We start from the raw sequence: 23,482 nt of genomic DNA on the forward strand, positions 1-23,482 counted from the left end.
TATTTTATCACGGTTACTAAGCACAGGCCAAGAAAGCTATGAGAAGTGCATTAACCTCCTCAAAACTGCAGCCGAAAAGCACATCCTGTAGGGTTACATATATATTAGAATACAATCCCTGCTGGTCCCCGGAGAGTGAGGCACTGGTAACCGTCAATAGGCAGTGCATTCTTGGAGTCAATGAAGGAGGCAATACGGCAATGATGGACAGAGGCAGTAGAGGGATCAAGCATCACCCATGATAGCCGATAAGTGTGGAGTCTCATCTGCCAATTGGGAGGCGGATATCCTCAAAAATACAAGAATTTTTTAGTTACGACAGATGCTATTGCCACCCAACGGCTTGTCAATCCACAGTGCTAAAAAGATGCCGACAATAAACGGTGCATAATACAAGACCTTTGAAATGTAATTCGAAGCTCCCTGGAGCCCTCTAGTTTAGGCCTCTCCATTCACAATAGAAGCATGCTGCCTCAGCCATAAAAGTCAGACCTAGCATGCGATAATGGGCATCCTACCTCACCACCACCATCAACACCGCAGCTCTGGCAACAACCAAATGATGTTTCCATTATCAAACCTGGTAAACCAGGAAATTAATCAAAATGCTGCTCGGCAAAACACTACCAGGCAAAACATGACCAGGAAAAATATCTTTCCCTTGTACTTCCTGCAAATTGGTCCCCTCTCGCCCATATACTTCGCACCTCCGATTATCACAGTTGGCTATGTACGGTACGAAAGAAATGCAACACACATACAGCTGAGTGTTGTATCCTCGGTGGAGTCACAGCACACACAATCACAAACCCTGGATGTGCAAACTAAACAATGCAATGGGTACCTTATGCTCTCACTGTAAAATCAAACCTCTTCAATCACTCATGTGTTTCGCTCCCCCACAGCTGAATGCTATGGCTTTGGAGACCCCCACTACAGCTCGTTTGACGGGCGCCTCTTCGACTTCATGGGCACCTATACCTTCGTGTTGGCATCGAACTGCCTGGGCGCACAGCAGCCGACAGCATGGCGAGTGCTCGCCAAGAACGAGCACCGGGGTCACATGGGAGTATCATGGACACGCCAGGTGCACACCGAGATATACGGTTACACCATCTCCTTTCTGAAGAACGGCGCCGTCCGGGTACGTACGGGAGCGTGAGTGCGGGGATTGGTAATGAAGTGGTTAGTGCACTGTGCCCCGAGTTCGATTCCTGGCCATTGCTAACAAAAGTGGTGCTTATGTACACTGAACCTGGGCCTTACCAAGGTTGATATATGCGTATCGTCTATATATATAAAAAGGAAATTTGTGAATGTGTTTCCAAAATATTTAGCGTACTTCCCGACATGCAAAAAAATTGAAATTTGCCATGTGGGTACTTTTCAGACTGTAGACCATGAAAAAATTATAAAAACAGACTTTTGTATTTTTTGGGGGGGACAATAATGCATATATTTTGCACGGCAAGTGAGCTGTGACGTCACATCTGTCATGTGACCGGTATGTGGAAGCGTAACTGAGTGTGCCGACGCACCCTGAAAGGTGTGTGTGTGCAGCAAGCGCGTGTATGTGTGTACCTATGGACGTGCGCGTGTGTGTGTGTGGGGAGCGGTAGTGTAGTGGTTAGTGCGCTGCCCTACGAACACGGCGACCCGAGTTTCATTCCTGCTCACGGCCACCACCGGTGACGATTATTTGAACCGGTCCTGGGCCTCCCCTAGATCGACTCAGCCTCAAACAAGTAACTGGTGTGGTGTGTGAACATCGCAACTGGGGAGACAAAGGCGGCCGGGCGTGGTGAATCCAAGTCTCGGGCGAAGCCGGGTAGTAAAGCTAGTTTGAGTATATAAGGTTGGCCGAGCTACTGGCTCAGGAGGGACAAGGGGGAAATAAGCAAAAAGGAGTGTCACTAAATTGGTTCTGGGCACCTGCTCAGAGGTTGGGTCTCGGTGCTGTGGGTCTGAAAGCAAGGGGCTTACCTCCTGGTGGTGCTGGAACTGACCAACACGAGACACCTGTAGAGCCCTCTGTCGTCTATTATTTGCACATCTGATGAGAAAAATGTATGCTTAGGAAATGTTCCTGCGAGGTGCATTACTGTACTACGCAAGGAACCCTACTATACTCCAGGATTTAACTGTACTGTTTGACCCTTGATACAAAACTTGACTATATGGAGAAAAACTAAAATACGACTTTATTACGTCCTGTACTTAATTCAAACGTTAAATCCCCGGAACACATGAACACACATGATGCTAAACACTGCAATGTTGAAGTCTAACTTTGTCAGCCAATACTGTTTGCAAGGATTGGATATTCACCTCATCAGATTAGATTGAGGTTTATAAATGCTACGAGTACTATACAACCGTGTGTATCGCAAACGTCTCACATCACATCCAGCTGGTGGCAACGACCTTTTTCCGCCTCTTTTTGGCCACTCATTTAACCCCCACCCCACCATTGGCTGCCTGCTGTACCACGTGACTCTCACCATATTTCTCCCTCCGGCCCCCACCTTCATTGAAACAATGCTCCAAGCTCATTGGCTGATCCCTGGTCAGGTGGCAAGAAAAAACTACATCCACAACAAAGTCATGCACTTGAACTCATCTACAGCCATAATTGTAATAATGCACTGGTAAAAAAAAGTATGCAGGGTACTGCTACTAACACGATTTTTGTTATAATTCAGAGACAGAAACCCTACCCATGACCGATATGATGCGGGAATCTTTCATTCTTTGGTGACTGTGAGAATGGCTGGTATTCAATAGTTTACGTTTAATATTTGATATATATTGTGGCACCACGGTTGTGTTATAGCTCGACGGAGAAGCCATCAACCTGCCGTTCTATGATCCCAGCGAGAGATTCCGAATCACAAGCTCCGGGGGTTACATGCGTCTCATAACGGACGCTTTCTTCAGTGTCGAATACAACGGTGAGTTCATGCCTACAGTGTGTTCTCCACATAACCTGGGGGGATATATCATGTCCCACTCTGCAGCGTTCCGCAATTGTGTTCAGCAGCTCTCCGATGTTTTTGGGTTGTTCCACTTGTTCGGCTTGGTGTCTAACGTTTCACTCCACATGCTGGAAGCTTCTTCAGGAACGGAATTCTGCATTCCACATACACTCCTTTATTCCCCTACCATCTTTATGGATTTATGTTGAACTTCTTTCGCACCATATGTAGCAAACCGTGCTAATCAGATTATGGAGCTGAAGGGGATCTGTTCACCTGTTCCAGTTCCTACCAGCTTCACAACGTCCTTGTTGACATTTTTGTTAGAGATACATTTTCACCACGTCAATCCAGCACATTTTTTGGTTTTCCTCTATTTCATGTTCCATGTCATTGTGTGCGTAACACAACTTGTGGTATTCTTTCCGGATGCATTCTAGACCACACCTCCAAACCACAGGAGTCATCTCTCTTGGACATTCTCTATCAGTGTCATTTCCTGTCCCAGTCATTTTCGTATTCATTCATGTTGTATTTTGTTTTGCATAGACACCCAGTATTCCTCTCAGCCTGATCATTTTTACAGTAGCTCTTTTTTTCTCAATGTGAACAAAACTTTATTGTAAGATGTGTTGCTATTTGGGAATTACCCCATAAAAAACCGGTAACACTGATCAAAAGGTTTGCCAAACCTTGACAATTAAAATCAGCACTTAAAATATAAATCCTTGTTAAAGACATTACATGCCTTGTGCCACATGACGTCATCTTGCCATGTGGCTTAAAATCTAATTGGACAGCTCCTGGGACAAATGCATCTTGGAAAGCAATACAGTATCTATGTGTAGCATTTCTCAACTGTGAAGCATTTATGTCCAGTTCGGTGGCTGCACATTAATTATTTCGGTCTGTAAGCGGACTCAGGGGTTGACATGCACACAACGATGGACGTGAAGACTTATCCAGGGTAGATTCCCTTTTATACTGCAACTTGAAATGAGAACATGAGAGAATGCCATGCTCAGCTCTCAGTCCACGTGTCACGCTGCATGCGTGGCTGCCATCGCTCCCCTCTGCAAATGGCTTCACTATCGCCCCTGGTGGTCATAGTTAACATTATACAAATTATTTCCTGCCAAAATACTTTGTTCCATTTTTACAACCGCCATTCGCCACGAAGTGACGGTGACGTCACCACGACGCTTGTGCCAGGCTATGTGCACCTTGAGTCCCCGTGAAGTGTCGAATGCCTGCTGGCAGGTCACGGGGCAGACCCAGATGCCACAGGTTGACTGACTGAGACTGGCTGATGCACCACCTGTGCCCCCTACTGTGCCAACTTGCTGTGCTTTAGCCACCCAGCGCTCCGCTCGTTGTTGTGAGCGTCGCTCCTCCGCCCTCCGTTGTTGTTGGAGGGCGACTGTGTCCAACTGCCCAGTAGCGTCCTTCACGAGCCTCCTCCACAGAGGCCATTCTTGACACCGCTGGTACCAGTCATTGGCAAGTCCACTCAGCTCCACATCCTCCTGTACCACATCAATCCATCTCTTCTCTAGCCCGTGCCGCGACCATTATGCCCCTTTGATCCAGCCGAACAAAAGCTGTTTAGACATGTGGTGGCTGGGCATGCGGGCACCATGGCCCAGCAAACGCAGCCTTGCCTGCCGGAGGAGCTCACCGATAGGACTTTGTCCAGATCTTTCAAGGATTTGTGAGCTCCTCACACAATCCAGCCTGGTTAACCCCGGGATTGATCGTAGGCAGGCCGATGAAAAGATAATGCCGCTTGACTGATTCGGAGTGAGACCTCTGCTGTTAAACTGGTGCCGGTCATGAGCACACTGCCCAGGTATGGGAAACTCTTCATTCTCTCCACAACTGCCCTATCACCAATTGGGAGTTGTGGGCGTGGAGTGTCCAATGGTACAAAATACCCAGGTAGGTGCTTAGTTTTGGTGGGGCTGATGGTAAGGCCCCACCTCTTAGTGGCAAGCTCCAGGTTCAGCAGCAGCGCCTCCAACTCCTCCTCTGAGTGAGCAGCAATGACCAGATCATCGGCATACATAACATGGTTGAGTAATAGGGAGCCATCCCTTGAATGTGAAGTACCGTTGATGACTCTTGGACACCGTTGGTGAGGCACACGTATTTATTCCGTACAAGTAGTCACAACTGTGGACATACAATACTAGAGGGGGTATTGGCCCCCTCACCCGGCTAGCTGGGAATACACTGCTAGCTATCTCTGACCTACCTCCTAGTCCTCCACTAACGGGCTAGGGGAGGCTGTCTGGCCCGACACTGGTAAGTCGGGCTACGGTACCCGGAGTCCCAGAGCACTAGCTCTGGTTCTCGGGACCACGCCGCTGGCTCGGTCCTGCGCGGCCCTGACAAGGGCGGCGTCCCAGGGGAGTCCAGGGCTCTAGCTAGACGATCTTCGGTCTTCACTGGTTTAGCTTTAACATTCTGCCCCGAGCCCTCTGACACATCCCCCTTTATACTCCACCCCCGCTGAGGGGTGGGGCCCCGGGCTGCCTGGTGCGGACGTCGTTGAGAGCACCCCCCCGTGCACTCACGTAGCCCCGCCCACTGTGTTTGTTTCCCATAAGCTGCCATGCATAACGGCTCTCTCTCTAACACCCCTACAAATGCACCCGGGCATCGATCAGCCTCCCATTGTATCTGTACCAGATGGAAATTCCTCTGGTACAGCTATTGAAGACTTCACAAACTATGTGGTCGAAATATATGTAAAATAATGTGGGAGCCAGAGGACATCCCTGTCGCACCCCAAGGTGTACAGGGAATGGCTCCGACTTCCGGCCACGTAGTTTTACCCGGGCCCGCTCACCATCATGAAGGTCCATAATGATCGTGAGCAGAGGGTCAGGGACTCCGAAAGCACGACGAACTACCCCGAGCCCAGGCCTACTGATGGTATCATAGGCCTTGACCAGGTCAATAAAGCAAAGATGTAGGTCTTGTTGGAATTCCCTACACCTCTGCTGTAGCAGATGGACAGAAAATATGGGATCTGTGCACGACCGCCCTTTCCTGAAACCGCATTGGGGCTCCGCAAGCCTCTCCTCAGCGTGCCTAGCAAGGCGATGTTGAATAATCCTAACCAGGACCTTTCCCGGCACACTGAGGAGTGAGATGCCCCTGTAGTTGTTACAGTCTGTGCGGTCCCCCTTCTTAAAGAGGAGGACCACCAGGGCATCCTTCCAGTCCTATGGAACCCATCCAGTGGTCCAGACTGTTGTTATGCCATCATGTAGGTCAGTCTGTGCACAAACGCCACCTTCCCTCAGCATTTTGCTTGGGAGATCATCTCTGCCCGGTGTCTTACCTGGTCTCAGACTCTCGATTGCCTTCAGTACTTCCTCAACAGATGGCACCTCAGCCAGCCACTCACAGGGGGTGACATCTTCCAATATTTGAGGCACCGCAACCTCGGCAGGGTCATCTCCACTTTGTCCCATGTTGTTATCCAGGCTGAGGGATGTCCCCTCCCCCAGGACCTCACATAAATGCTCAGCAAATGTGCAAACCTGTTCCTGGGGGTCGGAGATTTTTACAGTCCCCTATTTACCCACACCGTACGGTAAAGACACAATTATATTAACAGTATTGACCAATATTAACATTCTTCACTATGTTAACTCTCTTAACAATAGCTCAACATGACCACCTGAGTGACCTAAACTCTTGGAACAATTATAATCAGATAAGAGTACCCTACATAATTCTACAACCACGTTAAATTAAGAATATAAACACCAAGTACATTCTGTTCATCCATAAACCATTCAGAACTCGTTTATGGGTCTGGTCACAGCTACTCATAAGATATTTCATTCAGTTACTGTGTTCCTGTGAAGTACCGTCTTTATTGTAACAATTTGCAGAATTATTGGCACATTTATATCAGTAACCACGTTAATTACAGCATTTAAAACTTTTTTCTATACTGTTGGCCATAGCCACTCACAAACGAGTCTTGAGCATAATCTAAGCTTTGTTGCAATGCTACTCTGAAGTCTGAATCCTGAAATGTACATATTAAATCTGTAATACGTTTTTAAAGACTTTGTAACTTTACGGACGCCATTTTTCTTTCAGCACGTTCAGACACCCGTTAACTTCTGTCGCAAATAACTCCCTCGATAACAGATTGCAGCCTTATCCCACTGATTTCTACATCGTAGCTATAGTTTCTGCACTTGGTGTACCCTGTAGGTTACTCATGTACACGTAGGCGTACACAGCAGAATGCCACGCTCAGCTCTCGGCCCACGTGTCACTGCACATGCGCCGGCCGCCATCGCTCCCTCTCTGACACTGACGGCTTCTCGCCGCCACCACAGGGGCGGGGTTATAGACTGCGCGGGTTTGCAGGCAGGGCAGAGCCTCATCATTGCATTGCCTTTGCAAGTAAAATATTTGGTCCTAACCAGCCCATTTCACGCTAAGGACGAAATGTATTGCACCCTGATCAGTGCCGAATTATCCTAGTAGCAAAAGTAGCATATGTTATGTGCCCCGCACTTTCAAGGGCCCCGTCCTAAATGCTTTCAAGCTATCAATTCCGGTTTAGAGGCCGTCCATAAATTACGTCAAGCACCTAGAGGGGGGTCAGACATTTGTGACGAGGGGGGGGGGTTGAGAAATGTGATGTCACATCAAAATGCGCAACTTTAAATAAATATAGCCAACACGTTCTACTTAATTAGACGTTTTAATAAATGTTCTCTCCTACAACATCAGAGTGCAGCGCCACATTAAATACGCACTACAATGACAATTGTTTAAAGCGATTTGAAGCATGTTTTATTTTGGGGGTGGGCAGAGCTTTGTGACATTATATTTGAGGGGGGTCTGACTTTTTGTGACGCCGTGTGACGAAGGGGGGGGGGTAGTCAAAAATCGCGTGTCGTCATTTATGGACAGCCCCTTAGTGATTCTGCACTTGTTCTATTGCTATAGTACTATACTGCCTTCAACTTTTATGAACGACTGGGTGTTTAAGGTTAGCGATTTGTCGTATTATATGACTGTTTAGCAAATGAAAAAAACAATTACGTTACTATGCAAGTTAAACATTAGTGTTTTAATATTTATGTTTTTTTTTTATTTAGGGCCCCTTCATAACATATGCTACAGGCCCCGCACTCGCTTAATCCGGCACTGACCCTGATGTGACTTTTTAACGGGCCGGGGGAGGGGACCTATCTCAGACCCCTACTTAACACCCTGTGCCACATTTACGTGTCAATCACATTTCCTCCTTGTATTAAGTTAGACTGCCATAAATTCGGTAGCTTTAAATGACTTTAGATTAAGGTGGGGTTCCTGATATTCAGATTCATCCTCATTTTGGATGATCTGAAAAGCAGTTTGGATCAGATTGACCAGAAGAAAACATAGTTTCCACATTCTTCCCATAAAATATCATATCCATAATAAAGGTTTTTTGTGTTATAATGTCACTTGGCATTGAACGATGACACTATGTTAAGCGTGAATATATTTTTAAAAGTAGTATAAACATCCTAAGTTGCCATTCAGAATCTTAAATCTGAAAGGTATCCATACATTACCATACAGATGCATCAGGGTGTGATTTGAAAGCTGTATGTCCCCGTGTTTCCTCCCCCATAGGCTGGGACAGGGTGGTGGTCTCTCTGCTGAACCACGACGTTTACAGGAACACCACGTGTGGAGTGTGTGGCGTGTGGAATGGCGATCAGACGGACGACTTCATGATGCCCGATCACTCCCAGGCTCCCGACGGTGCCACCTTGGGCAACAGCTGGGAGTTGCCCGAATGGAAGGACAAAGAGAGGTTCCGTGTATACATTCACTCAAACACTTACACGCGGACATATACGCACTCACATAAACATGGAGATACACACTCATATGTACACATATGCACAACACACACACACACTCATACAACCATTGTTGACCACTTAGTGGTGGTAATGCCATCACAGCTCTTGTACCAGGCTAGATGCACCTTGAGGACATGTAAAGTGTCAAAGTCACGGAACATACCCAGGTGTCATCGGTTGACTGACTGAGATGAATGGCAGATGCATTACCTGTGCACCCTACTGTGCCAACTTGCTGCGTTTTTACCACCCAGCGCTTCGCTAGTTGTTGTGAGTATCACTACTCTGCCCTTAGCTCTTGCTGAAGGGTGGCTGCCTCCAACTGCCAAGGAGCGACCTTCACGAGCCTCGTCCAGAGGCCAATCTTGGCACTGCTGGTACTAGTCGTCGGCAGGTCCAATCAGCTCCACATCCTTTTGTAGCACGTCAATCCATTTCTTTTTTTTATCCAAGATCAAAGCTAGGTACAGTGGTAATCGATATTTATTAATCTTTTACAGAATCTGATTATTGGTATGATTGTGGTTTTTGGTAGAGAACCCTTTTTTTTATCCAATTTGCACATAAGCACCTCAGATTAGCATGGTTAGCTACGTACAATCCTAAATACGTTTAATATACATACATGTGATTGATTTTCCAATTATCTTTGTGAACACGTACGTGCGGCACATACGAGCTAATAGGTCTGTAGTTCTTCATATCACATTTATTGCCCTTACAGTATATTTTCATTTGGAATGCTTCCAAGGTATAATGGTTGGCTCACTGGACTATAATATGGATCCCTCGTATGATTTCATGGTGCTGCAGTTGAAACAATGAGGCAAGTTTGTTAAACTCCCCTGCTTCTGTCCATTAAGCAGGATACATTGTTACACTGCAATCGTTCTCCGCATCCTGAGAACGATAGTTTAAAGACGCTTTATACATTTGTATTATTTAAATGATTATTACATAGGCGATCAGCGGGTCGCATGTGGTCATTTGGTCAGGCGTGGGTACTCCCACTACTTCAGAGATGCTTTGTGAAGCACCGAATAGTAGGGAAAATACCCTCAAGAATGGCTCTCTAGAGCTCCCTGTCGTTGAAGCCATTACGCCAGCAGTGGCAGGAGCATGTCATTGCACGGCTGCTACTTTATGTGTTTATATTATTATTTTGTATCGTGAATGTGCCCCCACAGTGGGAGCAGTGACACGGGAGCCTCATCCGGCACTATCCTGGACCCCAGCAAGGAAGCGATCGCGTCCAGCCCCCAGAACTGCGGGCGGCTACAAGACGCGAACGGCATGCTGTCCGCGTGCTTCACGACCGTCGACCCCACGCAGTACTTCACCAACTGCGTCTTCGACATGGTGTTGTCCGGTCTGGACATGTCGGTGCTGTGCCGGTCGCTGGAGGCGTATGTGGCGGCCTGCAATGCGGCCGGGTTCACCTTCGCCTACCCGTGGAGGAACGGCACCGGCTGCGGTAATTTGCATGAGGGGGACCCGCTGAGCAGCTGGGCGACCCTCCCACTTCTGGTGCTGGAGGAAATAATAGTGCCGATTGTGCACTATGGGTGGCCTGTGATCAAGTCCAAATGCCCTTCAAAAACCACTACAGTAAAACCTTGGATTGCGAGCATAATTCGTTCCGGAAACGTGTTTGTAATCCAAAGCACTCGTATATCAAAGCACTCGTATATCAGTTGTGATCACGTGATGCTCGGCAGACAAAGCATATACGTACTACTCGTATTGCAAGACCTCGCTCGTTTATCAAATTAATATTTATTTTAAAAAATTGCTCGTCTTGTAAAACATATGCAGACCAAGATACTCGCAATCCAAGGTTTGACTGTATTTGATTGTGTTTAATAACATCACCGATCGGGAGACAAAGGCGGCCAAGCGTGGTGCTGGCCACCCATCCCCTCGTGTGCCACCATGCTGGCCTTCATAGGTACTACTCACAGCTCTTTCCCAAACAGAATGTAAAGGCTAAACGGGGATCTTTGTCTCTTTCGCAGTGACGAGCTGTGGCGCGGGCACGCGGTTCAGCTCATGCGCCCCCGCGTGTCCAGCCACGTGCTATGACCCCGCGGCCCCGGCGCAGTGTGCGGACCCCTGCGTGGAGGGCTGCGAGTGCGCTGACAGCGCCCAGCTATGGGACGGCGACCGCTGCGTGCACCCGGGCCAGTGCGGGTGCCGGGACACGGACGGCCGCTACTACAAGGTGAGTGGCCGCCACAGCTTCGCTCGTACCCCGGACTGCCACACTCCTCCGGCACTCACTGCCAAAATAGACCAAATTTCTGGGAAGCTCAACCAAGACACCGATGGCCACTACAAGGAGAGTGGTGATGTCCTCACATAGTCAAACAATCACTGACTCAGTCAATTAATCCGTGCCCCCCCCATTTTACAACTACAACTGCTATTTAGCACTAAGTGAGTGTGACGTCATCCTACCACTTGTGCCGCACCCGTTTAGCTCCTTGTATGCAATTACAGGAATACCTTGCACTTTCGTCTGGTTCGGGACCAGAGCATTGACGAATGTCAAAAATGGATGAATGTCAAAGCAGAGCCTTTATTTAGCTTGCACATTTATTTTGGCCGGCGAAAAACGTACATGCAAATAACTACAGTAAATATAAAAACGTACATGCAAATAACTACAGTAACTAGATAACAAATCCGTGCGAAACCTAAAAAAACGGATATAAAAGAAATATAAACGTAAGAATAAATAAACCAAACTAAATAATAAACAAAACTAAATAAATAAACTAAATGATACTTTGAAATATTTTTATTCTTGCATAAGTGGACGATGAATATATTGGTGATTTAGGAGGAATCTAGAATCATAAAATAGGAAGGAGAAAATTGGTGAGGATGACGAAAAAAATGGCGCGTGGCATGAGCGTCGTGGAAGGTTTGGGATGAAATCTGTCGAAAGAAGAAAGCACGTGGACGAAATTTTAAATGTGGTTATAATTGAAAACATCCGAAAGAGCGAAGCGACGAAAGTCAAGTGGACGAAAGTCAAGGTATTGCTGTATAAGATTAGGATTATGGGTTAGCTTTATGAGTTGGGGTTGAGGTTATAGGTTTATGGTTAGTGGTTATGGGTTTAGGGCTTATGAGTTTTCGAGGGTAGGGTTTAAGAGGTTAGGTATATGGCCAGGATTATGGGCGAGGGATTCCAATTTAGTTTAGGGTTATAAATATTAGATCTAGAGTAGCGGTTAAGAGTTAGGCTTTATGGACTTGAGTTAGGATTGGGGTGTATGAAATACGGTTTAAGGTTAGGCTTGAGGACGGTGGAACCTAAGACTGCTCTTCTTGCCCTACATGTGACGAGACCATCTACCCTCTCCGCTCCCCTCCGCCCGCTCGCCCCTGTACAGCTGAACGAGGCGTTCTGGCGGCCCGGGTGTGCCGTGCAGTGCACGTGCGCGTCCACCGACAATATCCAGTGCCAGTCCAGCTCCTGCGACCTCGCCTTCAACTTCTGTGGCACGGACAGCAAGGGGGTGCACGGGTGTCACCGCAAGAGCCGTGAGTCCGCATTTTTATTTCGACTTTATCTCCACGTTGCTTGGCACTGAACACTGTTGTGCGGTGGTGTTGCCTGAGCGGTAACGTGATTTGCCGCTTGCTGCATGTGACTGTGGAAATACTGAGCAGACACTGTGAGCCATGTTGGGAACCTCGGTTAAATTCAGAGTTATGTTCCTGGAAAATTTCATGTTGGGCAAAACCGCATACGACAAATAATATATTTTATGGGGAAAATAGGGTTATGTTCCTCGGTCCGATATTATCACCGCCTCCATCTTTGTTGAACTATTTATAGATGATTTCCACCCTCGCTATGCTGAGTCACTCTCTATTACTTGTATACACACGCCTCTCTCCATGACCCTTGTCACACCGCAGCACTCATGCCCAACGCTTGCCCCTCACACTGAATCGCCAGCCTGACGTTTGACCCCGTCATTGTGACACTTAAATGTTAATGATTCGCCATCTAGGCGTCCGTCTGACTGATGTCCTCAACAAGTGGATGGCTAGGTGCATGTGGCAAAGTGCGAACAATTGCGTTGTACCATTGTGCTCCGTTGAGCACAAATGTAAAAACATTTGTGGTAAATAAATTGTTTCATTCCCACCTTCCGATGGATGCCGCACTCTCAGGGCACTACTTTTCACCGCAGAGATGAGAATCTTAACAGTGTCAAACCGCGTAGAGCCAGAACACCACCCCCGTGTTCCGGACGACATACCTCATTTAGTAAATCGTGTACAGTGATACCTCGGTTCACGAACGCTTCTGTTCACGAACAACTCGGTTCACGAACAGAAAAGTTCATAAAAATATGCTCCGGTTCACGAACTCCGCTTCGGTTCACGAACAGGAGCCGCGGCCATTTTAATGCTATTTCCAGGCTGTCACATGGTCGTGACTTCCTGTAGGAAGATCGTGGAGAGAAGAAGAGACACAGAAATAAGTACTGTGAGTACTGTGAAGACACTTTCAGTGACTTTTTGCTTTTTTGGTTAGTGTTCTCTCTTTATACATTACTATACTGTACAGTACTAATGTGTATTGTAATTTGTTTCATATTTGTGTGCTTCAAAAACCCAAAAAAAAGGTCAGAACGGATTAACCGGATTTACATTGAACCCTATGGGAAAATGTGCCTCGGTTCACGACCAATTCGGTTCACGACCAGTCAGTTCACGAATTAAGTTCGTGAACCGAGGTATCACTGTATATCCTCAACACGCGTTCCATAAAACTGTGTTGGGCAAGGCTTTCCTATATATTGTTTTGCTCCTACATCTATGCTTCGCAACTTTATCAACCTGAACAGCTTGGCAATTTATGGTCAAATAACCACAACAATCAACGCAGCATGGGAAGACTCTAACTCGGTATTAGATTGAAACAAGGGATGCACATGGACAATCCACGGTATCTATGGAAAGTGCCATGCTTAGTGTACTGCAAATGCCACTACTTTAATAGTAAATATTACGTGGTAGAATAAATGCATTCTTTCTTTATAGTTTTATGTTGTTGTTGATGATGTTGTAATTCACGATGTTGTGAATGTTATTGTTACATACTCTTTGGTTTTTTCGGTCAAGTCACGTAGGTAAAAAAAAAACAACTAAATTAAATCACGACGTTTCGAAGGCAACACAAGCCTCCGTCATCAGGTGTGACTGGTCTAGCAAAATTTCTGTAGCGTATGAAGAGAGCTATTTAGAGACGCATGTTTATATAGGGTACTAGAGGGGGGAGGAGCCAAGTAGCCGAGGGGGGGAGAGCATGCGACATCGCGGGCGGTTGGGCAGGGGGGATTGGCTGAGTTAAGCCGATAGATAAGCATAATTGCCTTTGTGATGCCGGCGCGAGGGCTAGGGCAAGAGGGGCGCCTGTACGTCAGATGGGTGGTGGAAACGGGGGGACGGGGAGGACGGGGGGCATGGAGAGTAGGATGGGGGGGAAACATTTTTTTGCGCTATTGAATATCTTAGTGATGGTGGTGTATAAATCTAGAATGTTATTGTTGTAGTTAATACTTTCATTGTTCACGTCATTGATGATGATATTATTCTCGATGTAATTGTCGTTGTTCTAGTGGAGTGTACCGCCTGGGGCGACCCGCACTACATCACTTTCGACGGCCGCACCTTCGACTTCATGGGCACCTACACCTACGCCCTCACACAGGTGCGTGAGCCTCATCCGCGATCTATTCACTGCGGGATGAAGGCCTTACTTGACTGTCTGGAGATGGAGTTTGCAACTAACAGCCTCACACTCAGCAGGTAAAGTCTTATCCAACTGGTAGACGCTCCTTCGGGAAGGTGGGGAACTCATTTTGTGTCCACATTGACTGCTGGAGTACAACAACGCTGTGCTTGGCCCCCACACTATTTTCTCAGTATGTTTCACCGATTGGCCACCTCATTGAGAGCTTCAATAGGAATTCATGATCATAATCAAAATATATATTTATACTGAAGGAATCCGATGAGCTATGAAGCTCTTTTTCACAAATGTCCAGTAGGGGTGGGTAAGAACGTTTCAATAAACAGTACAAAATATGATACTAGTACAAAGTAAAACAAAGGTAAACAAATAACCCAAACACATATAAATAAAACTAAACTATCCACAACCTACCAGGCAAACCCCACTGAGGTATTAACTTATTTTTCAGAAGCGATCTGGCCACAAATGATAACTAAACAAAGTGGCCCATCATTTGGATATTTATAGCACCAAAACAATCTGAATAATCTCAGTGCATGTTTCTAAATGTGGAGCGAAAATCGGAGGACCCAGAGAAAGATCCACACGTCCACAGGGAGAGAGACATGCAAACTCCAAATATACAGGCGTCAGGGTCGAGATCTAAATCCCGACATCCTGCATACCAGGCGAGGAGGATAAAATCTCCTAGCCACCGTGGCGTCTCTTAAATAAAGTATCTAAGTTCAAATTGCATCATCAATCCTAAGCTTCGAAAAGGCAGAAAAACGACAGCAAAAAAGTCCAAGATCACACCAAGACAACATCCAGTCCCTCAATAAAAATTGTACTTTAACATCGAACTCTCAATACATTTGTAGTGACTAACTCGGAGACGATAAGACTTGGAGGCACTTCTTTAGTAACAAGCACCATCGAGGTTAACACTCCTAATAATTAGGCCGTCTATTGTCGGTGACGCTACTCAGCCAGGACAGTTGGTAGGCTGCCTGACTATCGGCGCTCCGAGATGGTGAAGACGGAGACGACGACGAGAAGGATGGTGAAGACGACGAGAAGAACGGTGACAAAGGACTTCAGCAGCACTACGGGGATCCCACTCCAACAACAGCCCCGAGGTCCCCTACAGGGGCCCCTTTTATACTGTCAGCGTGGCCTCGCTCCGCCCCCGGCCACGCTGGTCTACACCTTGCAAAGATTTCTGTTTGGTGTTTGAACATCTTAACGCCTGTTTTATTGCCAGAAAGGGTAAAATCTACTCTTATACTTTAATACTGGCAAGAAAGGTCCCATGTTGAAGTACTCTTCCTGGATACCAGGCGACTATTCTATTCGACCACATTTTTCCATTGCTGGCTCCACCATCAGTTCTATACCCTCTCTTGACCTTCCTTGGTATGAACTGCGACCAATAACTTTCGATGTGACATGAAGGTACGACATAATCAGCTCGTGCATCAGCTCGCGCAATCACCACCTCGAAGCTCTCTGGCACATTCAGCCAGGCAATGCTCTTGACCACTTGTAGCCAGAACTCTCCCAGCTAGGTGATAGGTTCACCGACTCGACTACTCCAACGCCAAACTCACGCTGACATCAACAATTCAACAAAGGGACATCAATAAACTTCAGCAACTGCAAATAAAATTGTTGAGCGCTGCCTAGGGTACCGGGCACGCACACGCTGCAAACTCCTCCATTGCATTTAAATCAATCCATCAGCTCCCTGTCTCTGCCCAAACTGAGTACATCATCACTATTGTCTGTCACTGTGCCTCTTTTTCTTATTTGTATCAAACCTTTCATGGTTATTAACCGTTCCTTTTAAAACCTGCCGCGTTCTTGCGCAGCACGTCCCTCAATCTGCTCATCGTCCCCAAATTACGGACTGTGAATCCTGAACGTCAGTTCTCCAAGGCCGCTCCTGGGGGCTTGAGTACTGAACGACTTTCGCATCTAGAAAATTGTCGTGCAGTACAGTATTAAATTGCAAAATAGTTTGTTTTCACAGTGTGCGTTCCTAAATGAAAAATTGCGCGAAACATGTTTGCCAATTTTTGTTAAAGAAAGCATTTGCGAAACAGTAAACTTAAAAGGAAATCTTCCCTAATTCATCAGCAACGTATATGCGAAACAGCGCATGATGCGAAAATTAATCGCGGGGGATTCCTGTACATCCCTATGACAATTACTAAAGTTATAAATGCCGACTAAATTAAAACCGCTGTACGTGTGTGTACATGTACTCATACACACAGCCGTGCTCTGGAGCCAGCTGGATCGTGAAGGTGAAGAACGAGTTCATCTCTGGCAGCTGGTCCATCGCCTACACCCGCGATGTCTTCATCGAACTCTACGATCATCGCGTGCAGTTCGGCCTGGGCTGGAAAGTTTACGTGAGTCTAGGCCCCGTCCCGAGCACCGGTCAGGCTCAAGTTTGCTTAGCTTCCGAGCTGCAAAGAGATCAGGCGCGTTCGAGGCAGTCTGACTCGGTTAGACTCACCAATTCGCTCAACTGAGCATGCGGTGGATCTCCTCAGCGAGGTGGCCATGAGACAACAGGATGGCAATGGATTCTTGAACAGGATGGCAATGGATTCTTGAATATATCGACGTGTTTCAGTTTCCACCCACATGATGAATTCGTGGAATTTCTCAATCGTCCCAATGTAGCAGCACCCTCCTGAAAAAGTTTTGAGAGTCGGTGAGGTTTCAGCTGGGTAAATAAAGGACAATTATTGTTCCCATAAGTGGGGTGCTGCCATGGTGTGTGATGGTTATCAGACTGGATTTTGCAATCCAGTGGTCGCTGGTTGGATTCAGAGTAAAGTGTGGGCCCTTGAGGGTATTTAGAAGTATAAATACCCTCAAGAGGGGCTCTATAAAGCTCCTTGTAGTGGAGTCCCCTTTTCCAGCAGTGGCTGAGTAAGTAATTTTAGGCCTCCACCTTTTTACTACATATCATGTAACAACGGCAATTCAAATGAAAGCATTAGAAAATAATGGGTACCACGTTGCATCTGTAATGCAAGCTACTTTAAACATTTTACAAGTAGGACCACCCAAAGTTCCACAGTATGACTGCGACACTGCGTGTGTGAGTGGTAGTGTAGTGGTTAGCGCACTGCGCTACAAACCCGGCCACCTGAGTTCGATTCCAGCTCACAGTCACGAGTGACGATTATCTGAAACAGTCCTGGGCATCCCCTAGTACATGGTGCTGGCCACCAACCCCTTCGTGTGCCGCGCTGGCCTTTATAGGTGATCGCTAACAGAACTTGCCCCAACAGTCTGGTTAAGCTATACAGGGTAATCTTTGTCTTTGTGTGCGAGTACCAGAGGTGGGACAAAGTCATTGTTATGCAAGTCCAAGTCGAGTCGCAAGTCATCAAATTCATGACTCGAGTCTGACTCGAGTCCAAGTCACATGACTCGAGTCCACATCTCATAGGTGGGACAAAGTCATTGTTATGCAAGTCCAAGTCGAGTCGCAAGTCATCAAATTCATGACTCGAGTCTGACTCGAGTCCAAGTCACATGACTCGAGTCCACACCTCTGGCGAGTACTATAGTTGCAACTGCCGTGCTACTGTGTATATTTCCACAGTATACACAGTAGCAGCGGTAGTATTGACAAACGCTTGTTAACCACAGCTGGACGGAGTGAGGATCAACGTGCCATACTACTACTCCAATGGCAGCGCGGAGTTTTCCGTGATTCGCTCAGGGAACTTCATGCGCCTGCTGAGTGACTTTGAGCTCGAAGTTCTGTACGATGGGAACAGCCATGCCACGGCGCGCCTCCCTGCCTCCTTCGCCGGGGCCCTGTGCGGCCTCTGCTCCAACATGAACGGAGACCCGAGTGACGACTTTGTTATGAGGGACGGCACTCACACCACGTCAGCCTCCGACTTTGGCAACAGCTGGAAGACAACGGACCCCAGCTCTCCCGAGACGTGAGTGTGTGTGTGATTGATGAGATCCTGCCTTGAGGAATGTCCACCCCTCGTGGTGGAGCCAAAACCGGTCTACTTGATCACAGAGATCCTGTTGGTACCAATCCATCTCCAAAAACGAGTGGTAGCTTTTCCTCCCCAGCCAGAATTTGGTCATTCCATGTGGCCGGCCACAGTGATCTGTTTCTGGAGAAACACTGATGGGGGGCAGGGGAAGGGGGGTTCAGCCTACTTCATGACATCAAACAAATGAATGGGTGGGGGGGTGAGGTGTGGGAACACGCAAGTCCCAGTCTGTTGTGGGCTCAATCCCCTGTCCACGAAAGGTGGGAAATGGTAGTGGTTATTTATGATCCCACCAAAGATGAACATCTGTGGAAGGATGCAGGCAAGGATAATGAGTCAGATGCCTTCTATTGACTTCCTGTCCAAGGTGCTTGCTAAAGTGTCCACCCGGGATAGTTATTTTATTGACACTAAGAGTTGGGCAGGAGGGATTGGAAAAGGCATGGGCCAGATCAGCTCAATAACAACGGTATGAGGCTGCTAGGCTTCTGTGCAGCCCATGGGCTCCTAATCACCAGCACGGTGTTTAAGCATTAGCGCATTCACACACATCACGGATGCACTTCAGGTCCAAGCAAGAACATCTGCTAGCTTCATGCCAAATGTCTGCCCACGCCTCTTCCTAAAATCACAGTGGCTCCAACGACCCGGGTAACGGCAAGCCCCTGGACCCAAACGATGTTGCATCGGCAACGCAGAATGACAAGTGCGGCATGCTCAGCGATCCATCGGGACCCTTCATCGTTTGCGCTGGGGTCGTCGACCCGCGGCCTTACGTGGACGGCTGCGTGTTCGACCTGGTGCTGCAGGGCTTCGACAGCGCCGTGCTGTGCCGCACCCTCTCGGCGTACTACGTCGCATGCGTCAGGGCCGGCGTCGCCCTGGACGGCTGGAGGAACGAGACGTTCTGCCGTGAGTCTCCCAGCTTCATCACACAGCATCTCAACTATCCACATTGCCCTTGCAGTAGTCTGGGCAAGGGGTCCCCTAGTGGCAGCTGTCCATATGCAGCATAAGGTGTATTTACGCTCTGATCCCACCATATAAAAAAGTGCAATTATGAAAATGTATATTGTGTAATGTTAAGTAAATGTGATTAAACGTACGTGTTGTGAATGTATTATTGCCGATTAAAACGATTCATGAGTATGCATATGATTAGGCGCGATTATGCATGTGATTATCATAAAACAATTGTTTTATATAAAACTAGCTTGACTGCCCGGCTTCGCCCGAGACTTGGATTCTTGTCTTGGATTAATAGACGGCCTACACGGAGGGTGGGGGGGATGCGTGACGTCAGCAGGCACACTGCGTAACGCTGCCGCATGTGGGTGACAGCACAGATGTGATGTCAACGATCACTTGCCATGCAAAATATATCCATTATTGCGCCCCCCCCCCCCCCCACAAAATACAAAAGTCTATTTTTATACTTTTTGCATTGTGTACAGTCTGGAAGCTACCCACATGCCAAATTTCAAGTTTGTTGCCTTTCGGGAAGTATGCTAAACATTTTGGACAGACACACATTCACAAATTTCCCTTTTATATATATAGATTTTATGAATTCAAGATCAATTAGTGAGTTAAATTAGGTAATGAATGCTCGCTTTAATCACGAATTATTATTATTGGCTCTCACGCTGTCTAGGGGTATGTTTTTATCAATCACGATATCAATGAATTCGCTTTACAAGTTATGTATAATTATGTCAGGTCCCCGAATTCAGATCTCACCGCGGGATACAGTTCTTGCAATGGAGAAAAATTATGGATGAGTTAGGAAAGAAGCGATCGGACCCTTTGTGATCTAAACAACTTTACTATCTGTCGGAAAGCGTCTTTCCGACATACCTGTTCTTCACCTGAGGACGGCTGCTTGCGTTGTGGCCGAAACGTCGTGAGAATTATTTTATTATGTTTTATTTTATTATTTCCCTTCTACGTGACTTTACCGAAAGAACCAAGATGAATCCCTGCAGTCACGATAGCTTTAAATCGAAACTTTACTATCAACTGACATTAACATCCAGAAATAGTTATCAGAATAGAACTACAGTACCCATGCAAATATACGTACGTATCACTTACTGAACGATCATAAAAGCATCAAGGGTCAAATCTCACGATCACCTGATTAAAATAAACACGCAAGTTAACATCTCATGGTAATAAACAATTTATTTACGTATGATGCATGTGTAGTGACATCGGGGATGTCACTGTATGGTGCCGGCCCACAAGGGCCGTGCTGTTCCTACATCGTGGACAGCACCGTGTGGGTGGCTGTGTGTAATACCAGCCCAAGTAGGGCTTGGCGAGCACTGGGATAGTGCGGGCACCATGCACAGTGTGTAGTGGGGGCTCCCACGAGGGGGAGTGGGTGTCAGCCCAGGGGCAGGTTTGCCCCGGGCCATGGCACTCTGGTTGACCCCATAGACATGTGATCTGGAGTGTCCACACAGGGGGCCCCAAGTGGGGGGGCTAGTGGGTGATCACGTGTCCGGGGAGAGCTCTTGAGAAGGATCGAGAGGGAACGAGAATGCTCTTGAAGGCGGGCGGGGCCGAAGACGGAGCGGCCCCGACCGTAGGGGGATATAAGGCGGGTCCCTGAGAGGGACCGGGGTCGCTGCATTCTGCAAGCTGGAAGCTCAACACCTACAAGCGGGAAGCTCTACGTCTCAAGCTGGAAGCGCTTCGTCTTACGAGGCAACCACGTGGTCAGAGACCCGAGTGAGGGTCCGACCCTTCGTAGCAGTAACCCCTCTGTATAGCGTAGTTAGCTGGGTGGCCACCACCCTAGGCTGTATCAGGTAAAGGGGCCGTTACCCTTTTGTGTTACGGTGTTACAATAAATGTGTTGCCTCTAAGAGCACACTCAGAAAGCAATGAACACGTGTGTATGTCTACAATAAGCTACGACATTCAAAATACCGCATATCACCATTATATGCATTTTTGGAAAAGGCATATATACAACAGCACACTGAAAATAAGTCACTGGTTTGATTTGATCTCCAGGCTCGGTTATTAAAACTATAGTGCAAGTTTCTGAAATCACCACTAGTATAAATGGATGTAGCACAGTCAATCGACTGGTCACGTGTAGTGAATGTGTGGGTACTTCCGCCTCTTCTAAGACATACCTTATAGGCTTCATAGAGCCCATACAACAGCAGTGGCATGAGTAACTTAACTAAAATTATGAACTATTTTTTTTATGAGAATAGGTTTTCCCCTTTTTCCTGCCAACAAAACAGGTGTTAAGATGTTAAAACACCAAACTGAAACCTTTTACAAGGAATCATGTCTGTATTAACCACAATACTTGTGGTCAGAATGCAAACAAAAAACATACTCTGATAATATATGCATTGTCTTTGAAACTGATTGGTCCAACCAGAGACAGCTTTCTTTTGAGCCGAGTCTCAAAACGGTGTTAGACCAGAGGATGCCAAAAGGCGTTTTGGCGTCCTCTGGTCTATTATCAGAGTATGTTTTTTGTTTGCATTCTGACCACAAGTATTGTGGTTAATGCGGACATGATTCCTTGTAAAAGGTTTCAGTTTGGTGTTTCAACATCTTAACACCTGTTTTGTTGCCATAAAAAAGGGGAAAACCTATTCTCATATTTTCGTACTGGCAAAGGAGGTCCCGTGAAAATTTTTATTTTACTAGGTAAGTCACACTGAGCTATATCTCTTTTTCAGAAGTGACCTGGCCACAAATGATAGTTCATCAAAGTGGCATATCACGTGGAAATGCATTGCAGCCAAATACTCTAAACGCCTCATATTGAGTATAAATGTGGAAGGAAAAACCGGAGGACCTGGAGAAAAATCCACGCACCCACAGGGAGAAAATGCAAAATTAAAATTAAAAGCATCAGGGTTGGGATCGAACCCACGATCTCCTGTATACCAGGCAAGGTAGTTAACATCTCGTCACCGTGACGCCCAAGTAATGGCAGGGCTGCACCTTTACTTTTACCCCCTCCATTCCTCCTCCCCTCCCCCACGTTCCCCTCCTCATCCGTGACCTCTCCACAGCCGCCCCGGCGTGCCCCGCCAACGGCTCGTATTCGCACTGCGCCTCCCCGTGCCCTGTGACGTGCGCGCGGGGGCCAGGCGAGGGTCAGTGCGCGGGAGGCTGCATGGAGGGCTGCGTTTGTGACGCCGGCTACCTGCTGGAGCACGACCGGTGTGTGCGCGCGGACAAGTGCGGCTGCATCAGCAATGGCAAGTACTATAAGGTGAGCGGCGGCGACGACGTGTGTGTTCACGTGCGAGAGCGGGGGCCATCCAGAGATTCCTGGAGTCTGGGAAAGAATGCCACATGAGGCCTCCTCATTAGTTTGCGACAGGAAATAAATAAATATAGTCCTGTTGTGGAGCCTCCTCCTTTTTATGAAGATCTGACTTCATGGAAATGCTCCCATAAATCATGTAAAATCTATATTCAGAAATGTTTGCTTCGTTACGTAAGCGCAAATAGTGCAGCGCAGTGAGCTTGTCGATGAATACTGTGGGGCCAAAACGCCGCTTTCACCGAGCCCCACTAGGATTAAGGTAAATGGATGTTTTTGTAGCGTTACGTAATTGTTTTCTGGATAAAGTATATGTTCCATCAGTTTAATCATGGGTAGTGTTAGGGTAGATATTCGATTAAATGAATGAATCATAGGAAGTGCAGAGCGTATGTACAGCGATACGATACAGGTCGCGATAAAAACGGACAGCAGCGCGATACAGTACTGAGAAAAAAAGAAATAGTAATCGGGTAGGGGAGGCACAACTATTCATG

General features: G+C 47.1%; 1 protein-coding gene across 1 annotated transcript in view; it reads left to right on the forward strand.

Moving 5' to 3' along the window:
- Window positions 1-23,482, forward strand: part of LOC144733870 (IgGFc-binding protein-like) — a 57,877-nt gene that overhangs the window by 19,111 nt on the left and 15,284 nt on the right. The window contains exons 12-22 of the mRNA XM_078615877.1: window positions 906-1,144; window positions 2,834-2,951; window positions 8,637-8,820; window positions 10,060-10,346; window positions 10,888-11,093; window positions 12,274-12,424; window positions 14,518-14,609; window positions 16,913-17,050; window positions 18,309-18,610; window positions 19,311-19,588; window positions 22,729-22,931. Coding sequence (XP_078472003.1) covers window positions 906-1,144; window positions 2,834-2,951; window positions 8,637-8,820; window positions 10,060-10,346; window positions 10,888-11,093; window positions 12,274-12,424; window positions 14,518-14,609; window positions 16,913-17,050; window positions 18,309-18,610; window positions 19,311-19,588; window positions 22,729-22,931 — 2,198 coding nt within the window. The remainder of the gene's footprint in view (window positions 1-905; window positions 1,145-2,833; window positions 2,952-8,636; window positions 8,821-10,059; window positions 10,347-10,887; window positions 11,094-12,273; window positions 12,425-14,517; window positions 14,610-16,912; window positions 17,051-18,308; window positions 18,611-19,310; window positions 19,589-22,728; window positions 22,932-23,482) is intronic.

The sequence above is a fragment of the Lampetra planeri genome, chromosome 48, assembly GCF_965212315.1.
Source record: "Lampetra planeri chromosome 48, kcLamPlan1.2.h2, whole genome shotgun sequence".
NCBI lineage: Eukaryota > Metazoa > Chordata > Hyperoartia > Petromyzontiformes > Petromyzontidae > Lampetra > Lampetra planeri.